Source organism: Carcharodon carcharias, chromosome 15 (genome assembly GCF_017639515.1).
Source record: "Carcharodon carcharias isolate sCarCar2 chromosome 15, sCarCar2.pri, whole genome shotgun sequence".
Taxonomy (NCBI): domain Eukaryota; kingdom Metazoa; phylum Chordata; class Chondrichthyes; order Lamniformes; family Lamnidae; genus Carcharodon; species Carcharodon carcharias.
In genome coordinates this window covers 71,207,634-71,223,219 of record NC_054481.1, presented here as the reverse complement: position 1 = coordinate 71,223,219, position 15,586 = coordinate 71,207,634, and the positions used below count along the sequence as shown (strand labels likewise).

General features: G+C 39.0%; 1 protein-coding gene across 2 annotated transcripts in view; it reads right to left on the bottom strand.

Annotated features, from left to right (window-relative positions):
* The window catches only part of LOC121288071 (E3 ubiquitin-protein ligase MGRN1-like), a 194,418-nt gene that overhangs the window by 139,365 nt on the left and 39,467 nt on the right, over positions 1 to 15,586 (bottom strand). For both annotated transcript variants that reach the window (XM_041206368.1, XM_041206367.1), the window contains exons 2-4: positions 13,174 to 13,292; positions 6,275 to 6,363; positions 374 to 520 (exon numbers count right to left, since the gene is read on the bottom strand). In XM_041206368.1, the coding sequence (XP_041062302.1) occupies positions 374 to 520; positions 6,275 to 6,363; positions 13,174 to 13,292 (355 nt within the window). The remainder of the gene's footprint in view (positions 1 to 373; positions 521 to 6,274; positions 6,364 to 13,173; positions 13,293 to 15,586) is intronic.

The following is a 15,586-nucleotide window of genomic DNA, read 5'->3' as shown; positions in this document are numbered from 1 at the left end:
TAGCATGATGCTTCATAATTCTCAACTTAAACCCTCTGTCTCTCCACTTCACTTTTCATCTTTACAGAAATTCTCCTTAAATCCCACCTCTCTGATCAAGTTTCTAGTCAGCCTAATACTGATTTCCACAACTGTTTATTTTTCTGATTACATCTCTGAATTGCTTTGGGATATTTTTCTATGTTAAGGTGCTATATAAATGCAAATCACAGCATTGTGCCAATTGGGTTTAATGTAGATCTTGATATATTGGATATCGTTAACTCATACCCTACACAGTGTGCAATAGTTTCTCATATTTTAAAATTTGCAAGTCAATAACATTTTAGATGTTTGACTGATATTTGAAAATTAGAAATAGTTATTAACTTACACTGCCATACCACTCTGGAATTCCTCTGTTGCCTGGCAGTAGATTGTTATAGCAACACGTGCATCAGCATCAAAGGTGAACTCCACACTGTATAGCACTTTCGGCTTTGCATTCTCTTCATTCGGACTGTCAGCTTCATCTTTATACCTGCAAGAAAATAAACATAAACATATACATACACCATCAGATATTAACAACTTCTGTTCATTGCAATTAGCTAAGGATTATGTGACACAAATTAAGTGCCCTGTGCCGATCTCAAAACAGGATGATTTTGTTTAAGCATCAACACTTTTGTTTAGGGGGAAAAATTAAAAATTTGAAGCTTTGTTTATATAAAATACTAACCCCATCTACCCTCAACCTTACTTGTGCTGTTTAATCAATTATGAACAGAAGGTGTACTTTGGATAAGAAAACGAATGACAAATTTCAGTCATAATATATACGGTTAATATTTATAATGAATGAATCATTACGGAAATTTTTATTCATCTTTGGACAGGTATCCTTCTTGATAAAGGCTCATTGTATTATGAATGTTAATGGTGAAACCGTTAACATACATATTGGGGGAGCCTACATAAATCAAATTAGTTGTAGGTTACTAACATACAAAAAGGGTTAAATCAACAATTAGAACCACGTGACTAAAGTTATGCGAAGCATGTTATTTAATTAAAACATTTTACATCACCAATTTAGCTACTCTAAGACCATAAAAGACACTCTTGGCTCCTTCATGACAGGCAAAGCAGCTTCAGTTCATCTGTGTTCTGAAGAAGAGTCATATTGGACTCAAAACTTGAACTCTGTTTCTCTCTCCACAGATGTGCCTGACCTACTGATATTTCTAGCTTTTTTTTTTCCAGTTTGTCTTAAATGTCTGCAGTTTGCCATTCAAGATAACACCCCAATTTAAAATACTATTACTGGGCAGCCCAGCTCTAAAGAATTGTGGCCTGTAATTTAGCCTCTGATATAATTAATTAGTGGCAATGAAAACTCGAGCCTTCCTGCCAACCCTTGAGGATACGCAGCTTCCATAGAAGGCTAACAGGATCCTAGAAGTAACCTACACATCAAAAGCCTGGAGAGAGTATTATTGGCCTAGTCTGAAGATACCCAAAAACTTCCTCTAGTTTATTCATTTTCTCCAATTTCACACAACGGAGAATACTCAATCATTGGTTACAAATAGTTCATGTGGCACAGTGGATAGTGTCCCTGCCCCTAAGTCAGGAGCTCTGGATTAGAGTCTCACCCCAGGACTTGATGGTTTAACAGCTGGTTATCAATCTGTGAATCCTTCCAACACATATCAATGACAGGTGGTAAGAGTGGGAGAGATTCCTGATCAGCCATGTGATGGAAAGAAAGTTGGAGTCTCTACATCACTAGCCATAGCTCCAGACTACAACGTGCACATGAAAGTGCATGTTGCCACAGCAACTCAGACTCAGTGATCTGTAATACACCACCACAGATGGTTTCTGAACTTGGCACAAGAAAACTAAGCCATCAGACTATGCCATCTCATCCTCACAGGAAAGGTTAAGACTGTCCAACAGATTGATCTATCTTACCCAATAATTATCTCTACCTCCAAATTAGGTTTTGTCTCTATGACCATGCAACCATTTATTTTCTCTAATTGCAAGTTAGTGCAGAACTGCCTATCCACTGTTGAAAAAAAATCACTGTGACATCAGATAGAAATAATTAAGTTCTGTTGAAGGGTCATGAGAACCCGAAACGTCAACTCTTTTCTTCTCTGCCGATGCTGACAGACCTGCTGAGTTTTTCCAGGTAATTCTGTTTTTGTTTTAGAAATAATTAAGTGATTGGTTGGTGAGTATTTTTTCTCTTCAAGCTGAGAAATTAACAATTTCAAATCAGTGATGATAACAGGAAGTGTATGAATAAGAGTGTAAGAACAGAGCAGGTCTAGATGCATTAATTTACTGAGCAGCAGGTTTATCTGGTATGGGAAATATGTAAATATTATATTAAATTTATAGTTTAACTAGATAAACTACTTATAACCACAAATAATCGTTGAGTGATATCCTTAAACTTGAAACCTATTTAGTTAAATAAAAAAAGATGGCAGGACAGGAGGTGTGCTGCAGCTGTAACACATGGGAGCTGGTGGACACCTGTGAGATCCACGACAACCACAGCTGCAGTAAATGTCTGCAGCTCAAGGAACTTCAGCTCAGAGTTTATGAGCTTGAGTCCAAGCTTCAGACATTGTGATGCATCTGGGAGGGAGAGTTACCAGGTAGAAATGAAGGAGTCTCAGCCCGTGCAATTATCCAACAGGTTCGATGTTCTTGTAGCCTATGTGGGCGAGAAGAGGGACTGCAGGAAGAATGAGCAAACTGACCACACAACAGAAGGTTATACAGGCCAACACCATTGTGTTGATTTCCATTATGTTTAGCAGGACAGGCTACAGGTTAATATAGTGCACGTAACATTGGAAAATAGGGTATAACAGCTCTAACAAGTGTTACTAATTGATAAACTTTTAAAGAACAGTGCAAACAATCAACAAGAATACTTAAGGCAGTTAGTTATACTACACTACTGACAGCTTTGGTGCAAGATGGATAAGCAGTTATACTTTGAGTTATAACTTGTCCACTGCTCTCCAAGAGCAAGATTGGTCCTTGTTCTCCCAGCAATGTATTTATGTTACCACAGTGGTCAGTAGCATTTTTAATTATTGCACAGGAAATATTCAAGAGTCCACAAAGTCCAATGGACTGCCTGAATAGTTTTTACAAACTGACTTTACCCTAAACTGGATTTCCCTGCAATTGAATTGTGTTCGCAGATATCAATTTGATTGCCATTTTTGACTTATTGCTCAATGAAGCAAAAGTGATATCCAGTAATCAATTGTCAAGCATTATGTTCAATCCTTTTAACATTATGATTCTTATAGTCGTTTGGTAGTTCAGAACTTGAGTATTGCTGAACAAAGAGCCATGCTATCGAAGCTTTTCATCTGGCACTCATCAGGACAGCTTGAAGATAAACCAAAAGTAAAGGGAACAACAATTTATACTGCATGAGAAGAGAGTGCTGATTGGTTGGCAAGTGGACTCCAATTGGTAGAGGTATTGCCATGGAGAATGCAGCAGGGAACAATTAATTGCCAAGCTTTTGTTCAAATTCAAACTAGGCAGGTAGACTCTGATTGGGACTTGGATGAGTGAAGTGAATGTACTATCGCCAAGTTTGCAGGTGACAAAGATTGGTGGGAAGGCAAGTGTTGAGGATGACGCAAAGAGTCTACAGAGGGATACAGAAAGGTTAAGTGAGTGGGAAAAAACTTGGCAAATGGAATGTAATGTAGGAAAATGTGAGGTTATGCATTTTGGCAGGAAGAATAGGGGAGCTGAATATTATTTACATGCAGAAAGACTGCAGAAAGCTACAGCACAGAGATTTGGGAGTCCTCGTGCATGAATCCCAAAAAGCTAACATACAAGTTCAGCAGGTAATAGGGAAGGCAAATGGAATATTGGCCTTTATTTCAAATAGAATGGAGTAGAAAAATAGGAAAGTCTTGCTAAAACTATACAAGACACTGGTTAGGCTACCCCTAGAATACTGCAAACTGTTTTGGTCCCCTTTTCTAAGGAAAGATATACTGGCATCGGAGGCAGTCCAGAAAAGGTTCACTAAGTTGATCCTAGGTATGGAGGGATTTTCTTATGAGGAGAGGTTGAGTAGGTTGGGCCTGTACTCATTGGAGTTTAGATGAATGAGAGGTGACCTTATTGAAACAGATAAAGATTCTTTGGGGGCTTGACAGGATAGATGCTGAGAGGTTGTTTCCCCTTGTGGGAGAGTCTAGGACCAAGGGGCATAATCTCAGAGTAAGGGGTCACCCATTTAAGCCAGAAGAGGAATTTCTTTTCTCAGACAGTACAGAATCTGTGGAATTCTTTACCGCATAGGGCTGTAAAGACTGAATCGTTAAGTATATTCAAGGCTGAAACAGGCAGATTTTTAAATCAGTATGGGAATCAAGGGTTATGGCGAAAAGGCAGGAAAGTGGAGTTGAGGATTGTCAGATCAGCCATGATCTCATTGAATGGCGGAGCAGGCTCAATGGACCCCTTGGCCTATTTCTGCTCCTACGTCTTATGGTCTTTTGGTCAAGGCATTGCCCTCGCTTGCAAAACTCAAAACAGTCTGTCCAACATTGGATGTGGTTTCGTGATTGGACAACACTTGCTAAACAATCCTGATTGTGCTAAGAATTACACTGAAAACCAATTTAAGATTGTCAGTCAGGCTCACAGCATGGCTCACTTATGCATGCTGGAAGCCACATATGTTCACACAGAGGGCCCTGTCTTTTGGAGACAAAAGGAGCATGTCCAAGCATTGCGTCTTTTCCAACTAAACAAAAGCGTGGGGGACAGCCAGTCCATGGTTCATTTCCCAAGGCAATGCCTTGACCAATCAGAGTCGACCTGCCTGGTTTGAATTTGAACAAAAACTTGGCAGTTAAATGTTCTCTGCTGCATTCTCCATGGCAATGAATCTACCAGAGTCCACTTGCCAACCAATCAGCATTTTTTTAAAATAAAAAGTACAAATTGTTGTTTCTTTTACTGTTGGTTTGTCTTACAAGCTGTCCTGATGAGTGCAAGATGAAAAGCTTCAATAGCATGTCTCTTTTTTCAGCAAGTATGATTATTGCGACTTTTACTAGCATAATTATCATCATTTTTACAGGTCTTGGCTCAATGACTTTACACAACTTGAATTTTAATTCAATAATAACATTTATTGATTTGATTTAATTTAATTTAATAATAACAGAAGCAATGACTTGGCTTTAATTATCAACCAATTTTGAAATCACAATCAGAACTAAGTAAAAAAATGGGGGAAGAAAGCCAACTTATAATTTAAAAGAAAGCAGAGGTTTTTCTCTTGCTTAGGGCTAGCGGTTTGTGGAAAAATGCACCCCCCAGGTGCTGTAACAGTAGCTCAGCAGGAAGATAGAGGAAATATATGTCTTAAATCTGGGTAAGGTGGTGAAATAGAAGAGTGATATAATGGAATTTGAAGGATGACCAAAAGGTTTAGGAGAGTAGATGCCGGAAAAGTACAAATTTACTTGGGAGAAAGGACCTCTCCCAATCTAGCCATTTTACCATGCAGTTCATACTTCAAATACAAGTCTCTCTCCTCCTGGACTCCTAACTCCCTCCCTACACCAGTCTTACTACTTTTTTCCCCTGCTTTCAATATCTGTCCTTGTAATATTGTTTCCAATATTCTAATGCATGTCTCATGTTTGTCCTTCGTCTCTACTGATGGTGTGGGAGATAAACTTTATTCATAAAAGTTACACTTCTATTATTTTTTTCCTGTGTCTTGTGATTCATCCATAAGCAGTCAAAATATATTCAGGTTGCTTTCATAAAAAGCAGTAGCAGGAGTGCAAAATGCCATGGTATGATAAATATGAGCTCACATGGACAATTTTACACTCCTTCAGCTCCCAACGTACCCAGTTTTCCAGGGGGAAATATCAAATAGTCAGGTTAGCAAAGAAAACAAACTATTAAGTCAACTATACTGTCCACCTATACTGACAGAAGTCTACTTTAAGTTTAGGATGCTGCAGTTGAAAGAATATTACATGGACAATGTGGGGGTGGGGAGAAATATGTAATTTGAAAAGACATCAAAAGCATTATGGCAACTTGCCAAATAATATGGAATAAACAGTGTAATAATTTGTTTTACAACACAAAGTAACCAACATAGACATAATCAAACTCAACCATGAACAAATGCAAGTATAACAGTATTACAAAAATTTAGCATTAATTTTTTTTTTGAATCTTTTGTGCAGGTACTGACCTGACCAAGCGAAGAGAGTCTTTACGAATATTTACCAAACTGCGCAAGGTCTTCACAGGTTCGTGAGCAGCTGGCGTCACGTATGGAAACTAAGATTTTTAAAAAATGTCATATCAATATACAAACCCAATAGTTTAAAGCAGAACATAAAATTCAAGACAATAAAAAAAAGGTTTATTTTCCAGACTGGAGGAAAGCATACAGTGTTGTCCCCTAGGGATCAGTGTAAGGACCACTGACTGCTCAGTATGATATATAGTAATGACATAAACTTGGGCATGGAAGGCATAACTGCAAAGTCTACATTTGACATGGAACTCAGAAATGTAAAAATTGTGAGAAACTCCCACTAAGGCAAGCATCTCCCTTCTAAGGTAAGGAGACCGAACTTTTATAGTACTCGGGTGTGATACATCTAGTACAACTGCACAAAGACTTCATGCTTACACCCTTATCCCTTTGGAATAAATGTTACAACATTATTTGCTTTCTGCAAAGGCTACTAGAATGGTAAAATGGATGAGGGACTTCAGTTATATGAGGATTAAAGAATCTAGGATTGTTTTCTTCCAGAGAAGATTAAGGGAAGATTTAGTCTGATTAAATTTAATTTAGATTTGATCTTATTAACGCTCAAAATTTTAAGGGGTATCAACAGAATAAATAGAGAGAAACTGTGTTCAATGGTAGAAATGTCAATAACCAGAGGACGCCAAGTATGGTAATTGGCAAAAGAACCAAACGGTGGAATGAGGAGAATTTTTTTTTTAAAAACACAATAAATTACGCTGATCTGGAATGCATGGCCTGAAAAGATGATGGAAACAGATTCAGCAATAACTTCCAAAACAAAATTGGATGTCTTTTTAACAGAAAATTCTGATTTACTCTAGGGAAGGAACAGGGAAGTAGGACAAATTGGACTGCTCCTTCAAAGAGCTGGCATAGACAATAATAGCCTTCTTCTGTACTATATGATTCCATGATTTTATAAAATTGAACTCTATAAAAGCAAGAGCACGGGAGCAGCCAATTAAAAACCTAATCTTTGAATACTCAAAAGCTAGTAATTTGTTCAAACCTATAGATTTATAATATTCTTTCATGGGATGTGGGCGTTGCTTGCAAGGCCAACATTTGTTCCCAGCCTAATTGCTGGTGAGCTGCCTTCTTGAACCGCTGCAATCCATCTCCTGCAGGTGTACCCAGAGTGCTGTCAGAAAGGGAGTTCCAAGATTTTGATCCAGTGACAGTGAAGGAATAGCAATATGCTTCCAAGTCAGGATGGTGTGTAGCTTGGAGGGGAACTTGCAGGTGGTGGTGACCCCATGCATAGCTGCCCTTGTTCTTCTTTGGTGGTAGAAGTCACGGGTTTGGAAGGTGTTGCTGAAGGAGGCTTGGCGAGTCACTGCAGTGCATCTTATATACGGAGCTCCTGAAACAATGTCCCAGTACTGAGAGGACTGACCTCCAACAACCACAACCATCTTCCTTTGTGCTACATATGACTCCAACCAGTGGAGAGTTTACTCCACCTCCCTGATTCCTGTTGACTCTAGTTTTGCTCAGGCTCCTTGTTAGCACACTCGGTCAAATGTTACCTTGATTTTAAGGGCATTCACTTTCACCTCATCTCGAGCTCAGCTCTTTTATCCAGGCTTGGACAAGATTAATGAGGTCAGGAGATGTGTGGCCCTGTCGGAACCTAAAGTGAGCTGGTTACTGCAGTTTAAGTCCACTTGATAGCACTGTCGATATTTTCCATCACTTTGCTGATGATCAAAAGTAGATTGATGTGACAGTAATTGGCTGGATTGGCTTTGTCCTGTTTTTTGTGGACAGGATGTACCTGGGTAAATTTCCACATTGCTGGGTAGATGCCAGTGTTGTAGCTGTACTGGAACATCTTAGCTAAGGGCACGGCTAGTTCTGAAGCACAAGTCTTCGGTTCTACTGCGAGGCTATTGTCAGGGTCCATAGCCTTTGCAGTATCCAGTGTCTTCAGCTGTTTTTTAATGTCTACGAGTGTGTAGCAGTTCAATCAAAGATTATATATGAAATATATGATAGGACTCAGAGAAGGGAGATCACTGTATTTTTCTAAGCAAAGGGAATAAATAGAATTGTGTTACTCCTTACCAGTAATGGTGGAATGTGAATGCATATGGCACCACGGAGCAAATAGACTCATTCATATTCAGTGTTTAGCTGCCATTCAGCAGCCTTTCCATTGTAGCTGGGACAAGGAAGAGAACTCTCAGCTTGAGCCTTGACATGAAAAGCTACATGTAACTGCCCTCAGTGTAATAAATTGACAATGATGAATTAAGCTCAAAATAAAAATGATTTACAAGCTGAAAATGATTAGCATTTTACTATTTTTCACCATTTTGACAAATCCAAAATGCTTTTTAATTTTGTTAAATCAAATCGCCCAAATTCTGAAAAAAATGCTCATTGTTGTCCCAAAACAATTTACAGTCAATGAAATACTCAAGAATTGCAGTCACCGCTGTAAAGAAAAACAGCATTCAATGGCATGGAGTCATAATACTCAATCGGAGAACCAGTGCAGACATGATGGCCTGAATGGCCTCCTTCTACACTGTAACAATTTTGTGATTGTGTACAGCATGGTGCCACAAACAGGATGTGTGATAGATGAACAGTTAATCTGCTTTAGTGATATTAATTAAGGGATTGCCACAGAAGGCTGTGGAGGCCAGGTCATTGAGTATATTTAAGACCAAGATAGATAGGTTCTTGATTGGTAAAGAGATCGAAGGTTACTGGGAGAAGGTGGGAGAATGGGATTGAGAAACTTATCAGCCATGATTGAATGGCGGAGCAGACTCGATGGGCCAAATGGCCCAATTTCTGCTCCTATGTCTTATGGTCTTATATATTTTGGTAAGGACTCCCTTTCTCTTCTCCAAAACAATGTCACGGATCTTTTGTGTCCAACTGAGTGGGCAGGTGAGACCTCAGTTTAACATCTCCTCTGAGGAAGGTGACACCTCCAACAGTTCAAGACTCCCTCAGTACTGCAGTTTCAGCCTAGATTTTGTGTTTCAGTCTCTGGACTGGGACTTAAACCTACAACCTCCTTACTCAGAGGTGAGAGGCCTACCAACTAAGCCATGGGTGACACCATAACTCCAGATTCTCCCTCTGGCAAACTAAGGGCAGGAATGGACAAGGCAGCACAGACTCCTTGTGCTCCAATGCCTCAGCTGGCAAGCACTTTAATTCAGAACTGAGCTAAACAAATTAGTCAGTCCAAGTACAACCACTGGTTTGAGTTGAGTTAGCTGAACTAGCAATAGAACTACCAGAATTGGCCTTTACAAACCGGACTGGGGTGGGGGGGGGAGGCAGTTGGGATTCCACTCCCGATTGCTATCAAATGACTCCTGGTGAAAAGTGCTTATATATGGATATCAGGTGAAGACGCATAACAATGTCCCTACAGACTCACTATCTGGGCTCACATTTGAATAAAAGTCACTGAAGTGAAGGAGCAGAGTGTGGCTGGTAACAGTAATACTGTATACCAGCATGAATCAGCAGCTTAAGAACAGAAAGGTTGAAAAGAACTTCAGTCTCCCTGGAACTTCATGAATTTATGTCTATTCCAACTTTACTAAAACTCAAAATGGTAGTGACAAACAGGTACCAAGTCATCTGAATTTTATTAATTACCTCAGTTGTTCCCATTCCTAACAGCAGAAAGAGTATAAATCATCCTCAATGGACTTCAACTGTTTAAATGCATTAAAATGAATGAATGGATAGGAAAATAGTTTATACAAAAGGAATGGTGCCATAAACAAATGGCACAGTAACTGTTGATACTGTCTCTCTTTTTAAAGAAATGTGAATTTTCTAATGTGTTTCCATGATGAGTCAGACCATAAACTTCTGAAATCCAATCACAGAGCAAAAACCAAAAAAAAAATTGCCCTTCATATACAAATGACATTCTGCTGTTGTCTGGAAATAAGAATAGGAGGCTCATTCATCATGTCTGTCAGTTTTACACTGAGTTTGCCAACACTTCCTGTTGTAGTTGGCAGTAGACATGCAAAACTACTGAACTCACAGGCAATGAGTACTCAAATTGTGAAGTGTTAAGATCCCCATAGAGACCGATAATTTTTTTTTAAAAGTGTGAATTTCCCAGTGACTGAAGCAAAGGATCACATGACAAGGTTTCACATTTTACAACTTGTAAGAAAGAAAGAAAAGAAAAGTACAGCACAGGAACAGGCCCTTCGGCCCTCCAAGCCTGTGCCAATCATATTGCCTGTCAACTAAAACATTTTGTACTTCCGGGGTCCGTATCCCTCTATTCCCATCCTATTCATGTATTTGTCAAGCTGCCTCTTAAACACCACTATCTGCTTCCACCACCTCCTCTGGCAGCGAATTCCAGACACTCACTATCCTCTGCGTAAAAAACTTGCCCCGCACATCACCTTTATAGTTTTCTCCTCTCACCTTAAATTATGTCCCCTAGTAATTGACTCTTCCACCCTGGGAAAAAGCTTCTGACTATCCACTCATAATTTTGTAAACTTCTATCAAGTCGCCCCTCAATCTCCGTCACTCTAGTGAGAACAATCCGAGTTTCTCCAACCTCTCCTCATAGCTAATAACCTCCAGACCAGGCAGCATCCTGCAACAAACAAACTAAAATCAACTCTGACTAAATGTTACTTATTAGGCAAATGATACACTAAAACTACAGAAAAGGTATTCCTGATTAACTTAACAGCCAAAAACCCCATGCAATGTTTATACATTACGCCAGACTCTCAGTAGAAAAGCAGTCATGTGTTCAACGTCTCAAGTTCTTCCTGGCTTTAATTCTTGCTTCTTCTCCCTGCCCCACCAGGGCGGATCTTCCTGTGTCCTTTTAAAAAAAGTCTCCTTCACTCAATCTTCTGAGCATTCTTCAATGGACTTTCAGTAGCATGGCACTCTGGCAACTCCTTAAGTTTCATGCTTTGAACAGGGGATTCATCCTCACCAGCACTCTGTTCTTTTCTTCTGCCTGGCATACCAACACCTGTCGTGGCTCTTCTTCCCCAAATCTCTCTAACTGACTGACTCTGACAGTCAGAGTCTGTATGCAGCAAGGCCAGTTGCCTCCTCCTTTGTGCTAAGGTGTTAAAACTTTTAATTTACTTTCAACAAGTTTTGATTTGAGTTTATGTCTTCATAACAAGGTCACATGGATTTGCCTCCGAGCAGACTTAGTGTGAGGGCACATGGGTTTAGCTCCAAATATATTTCATAGGAGGTCACACTCCCTTCTCTAAACTACTCCATTTTACCTTGAATTAAAGGACATAGTTTAAAACATAATTGTCTTATAAAGTTCAGCATTTGTAACAACAGACTTCTGAAAGGAGCAGAATCATTACTTGCAATACTAAGCAAATGTACTGACGCTGGGAACAAAGGAGTCAAACAAATATGACTGCTGTCAGACTGAGCAGCTGAAGTACCCTTGCACTACTCTGTACAGAAATTGAGTTAGTTTCACCACATCTGTAGAAAGCACCCCAATCATTGAGAACGTTATAGGGTTCAAACTAAGTAATTATTATGAAATAATTTTAAGAAGGGTTCATAACACTTGCAATTATTCATCTACAGTAACAAAACTAACACTCATTGTCAGGCACTGCCACTATTCATTTACTGCTGCACATTGTCTCCACAACATAAAAGTTACTGTCGTGCCACATCAGGTTCTTTCCATTTCTACTTGTTCCAATGATGCCAGCACATCTTCCATAAAAGCTTTTCATTCCATCCATATCATCATGGGTGTAGCCAAATGCTCCATTCCTGGGCCTTTCTCTTTCTTTGTCGTGATGCTGTCCCTCAGAAACATCATTTGCAGACATGGGGTTAGATTTCACAAATATCCTGATGATATGTACCAACTGGATAGTGAAAACTTTCTTCAGTCAATGTATGCATAATTAAAACCATCCAATTCAACTCGTGCCAAAAATCAACCCTTTTCCTCAACTTCATCCACGTTCCTGGCAGTTTATTCATGCTAAGCCCAATAATAAGTAAACTTGGCATCCTGTTCAATCCCACACTCTAAATCCACCAAAACCATCTCCAAGCACAATTCATCTTCATTTCTACCTTACTCATTGATGCCACTGAAAGACCTATCCACTTGGTCACCTAGACTCTCCATCTTGACTTAATGAGGTCCATCCTTAACAAATTACATCTCTTCCAAAAACTCTTTCTCATACCCTTTCCTGACACTAACTTCAAATTACCATCCTGTTTGACATTTATCAGCTCTCCTTCAACACATCAATCTCAAAATCATTCTTGCCGAGCAAAGGTTCTTCTATGGCCTCTTCCCTCCATATCTTTGCGACCTCCTCTAGTTCCATATTCCTGCATGTACCACTATCCTTTTGCTTTGGCTTCATTTTCATCATCCTCTGTTCCATCTTCCATCATGGAACTTACAGTTTCCTTAGCCCAATTCGGGTACTTTCCCTAAAAGCCTCCTTCAAAAGCCTTCTGAAAACCTCTCTTAATTATGCCTTCTCCCACAATTGCTCAGCGTTTATTTCTATTTGTCTCTCTGAGCACTGTGCAATGTTTTATAGTAGTAAAGATACTACACAATTGCAAGCTTTTGTTGCTGACTATGAGTCTGCATTTACATGTGTTTGAAACGAAACTAGAAGGAAGGGATTTCATCTTTGTGGGGTAGCAGAAGAGGAAAAGAGAAGTGCTTTTAAACAACAATGTCCTCTTGTGAGTACAGTGGCCTGCAAATTTACTAAATTCTTGCTTGGCACTGTTAGCTTATTGCACCAGATTAATGGCTGTACTAAAAGATACAATACCTGTACAGGGCGGTTTCCCAAGAAATTCAAATCCATATTCTCACCAAACAGGTATCCCTCAGGATGTGGTGTATCAAATTTCTCGCCACCCATGAAGAAATGACTTGCAAAGTAATTCCCTGGAATATCAAATAGTAACTCAGTTATAAACAATATTGTAAAAGTAGTTTTCAATATTAGAAAGTGAAGATAGCTAGTATTTAATAAAATTCAGAAATAATTGTATTTAATCAACTATATTATGGTATAAATTGGTTGACTCACTCAAAGCCCACAAGATTGGCTGTTATGGAAATGAGGATAACATTAACCCATAAAAATGTTTGGGAGTATCCATCACAGAGTGTAATTTCAGATGCCATACGTTGACGTATCACAAGTATTAATAAAAAATTTCATAGTTCCCCCCCCCCGCTTAGTGATAAAGCCAAAAAGCACCCTGATGCGCATGTATCCCTTACTAAATAGCAATTAAACCAGTTTAAACTCAATCTGTTTATTTGCGGTAATTATACTTCATGGTCTGACGAGCATAGGCAAACTTAAATGCAGCTGCATCTTCACAGCAGAAGAATATATTGGCTATCACGTGGTATAATGCTCCAATCAAAAAACAGTCAGCACTTACTATGCACAATGCCACAGAACAACTGATCTTTGTAATAAAACTTATAATTTACATCCTGCCTGCTTGCCATTCTTTCCCTTCCCTCTAATCAGCTAAGTATCTTTACTCCTCCTTACTTGGGAGCTCATTTTTTCCTCCTTTCTGATTAACTATTTGAGACTTTAATTTACAAAAAGTCTTGTGCAAAACTTTCCTCTGTTGCAATGTTCTGCCCAAAATATTGCAGTAAAAAAACTTGGATGCTCAACAACCTATTTCATTCTCCTATAAATATGCAGTATAATTTAAAAGTATAAAAAATCCAGAATTACCTAGAGATTTGGTTTCAAAACCTTATATTGCCTAATTCAACACCCATTGCACCCATTTCCACAAACATTAAGTATCCAGATACATCCTCTGTTCTATATTGTGAACTCTATCCAGCCTCTGGGGGCCCAACATATCCTCACATAAGCCAACAAATGCCCGTGTGCAGCAATCAGTCCCAATATTAATTACATTTTCCAAGTCATCTCTTTTAGCCACAGTTTTAGCAGCATTTTGACTTTTGGAAGGCATTATGGAAATCAATATTTAGGATCCTTTTGCCTTGCAACTCATATCAATGCCTCATTTCTTTGATATATTTCCAAGAAATGTTAAGACAACACGAAGCAGCTCTTTATGCACCAAATGGGAGACAGGAGGGAATTGCTAAATTGTGGTGTTATCTTGTTAAGATTCCACCAGATTGCACAAGAGCAGCTCCGAATTCAATACATACTGTATATAAAATATTTTTAAAAACACAGTCACAGGACTGCTCATTTACGTGCCAAGTATGAAAACAGTACCTTTTTTTTTATTTACTATTACTGTTGTTAATTCAGATTCTATAACTGGTCTTGTGTTTGCAGTAGCTCAATGCATAACTGAGGAATATTGATCTGTCACCCTTCTGCACATATCTAATCCACTAATTATAATAATGGAATGACTGGCATCAGCGAACAGCACTACTCACATGTTCTACTGTGCCTTTCCGTTTTTTGAGGTCATTCAAGCAAAGTTCCTGCACCAATGCCAAATTTATAACAAATCCCTGAAATTGGATAGAGGATTCAGGATTTTTTCCTGTTCACCTCACCACTGCAATAATGTGTAACAACTGAATGGTATTGTAACTGGCCTGAGTTAAGTAAATTTATAATTTGTCAGGTTTTCTCATAGCAAAATTCCTAGGTACTGCAGGCATTTGAATCCAGGGATTAAAATTGATATCAAATGGCTGCAAAGCATCATACATAAGAAATAAATTGCGGTGTGGGGTGGCACTGAAGGTTATACAGAGCATGTTAATCAAATACATCAAAGGATACAATTTCTCCTGGACTGTTGAGCTCTACAGAGAGGAGGAAGGAGAAAAAGAAAAAATGAAAAGCCTCAAAGTCAACAGCAAGCTACAATTACACTGCTCGCTTACGCTGCTGCGAATTTGGAGAGTTCCACACATGCACAGTGTGATTTACACTCGCTTTTGACCTCCAATGAGGTTTTTAATAAATCCAAACAGCTGGCGGTACACTCAGCTCTTGTCAATCACTGAATGGCAGCGCAATGGCCAGGGCTTGCTTCAACTTTTTAACATTAAAGTTTGGGCTTACTTCACTTGGGCTTCTCTTTCATATCAAGTACAGAGTTACGCATGTTAGACTAGCTCTGCCAGATGGTCTTACTACCAGTAAAACATTCAACAAAGATGTGCTTATGTCCATTTCATTCTGCAATTTGTCACTGCAGCAA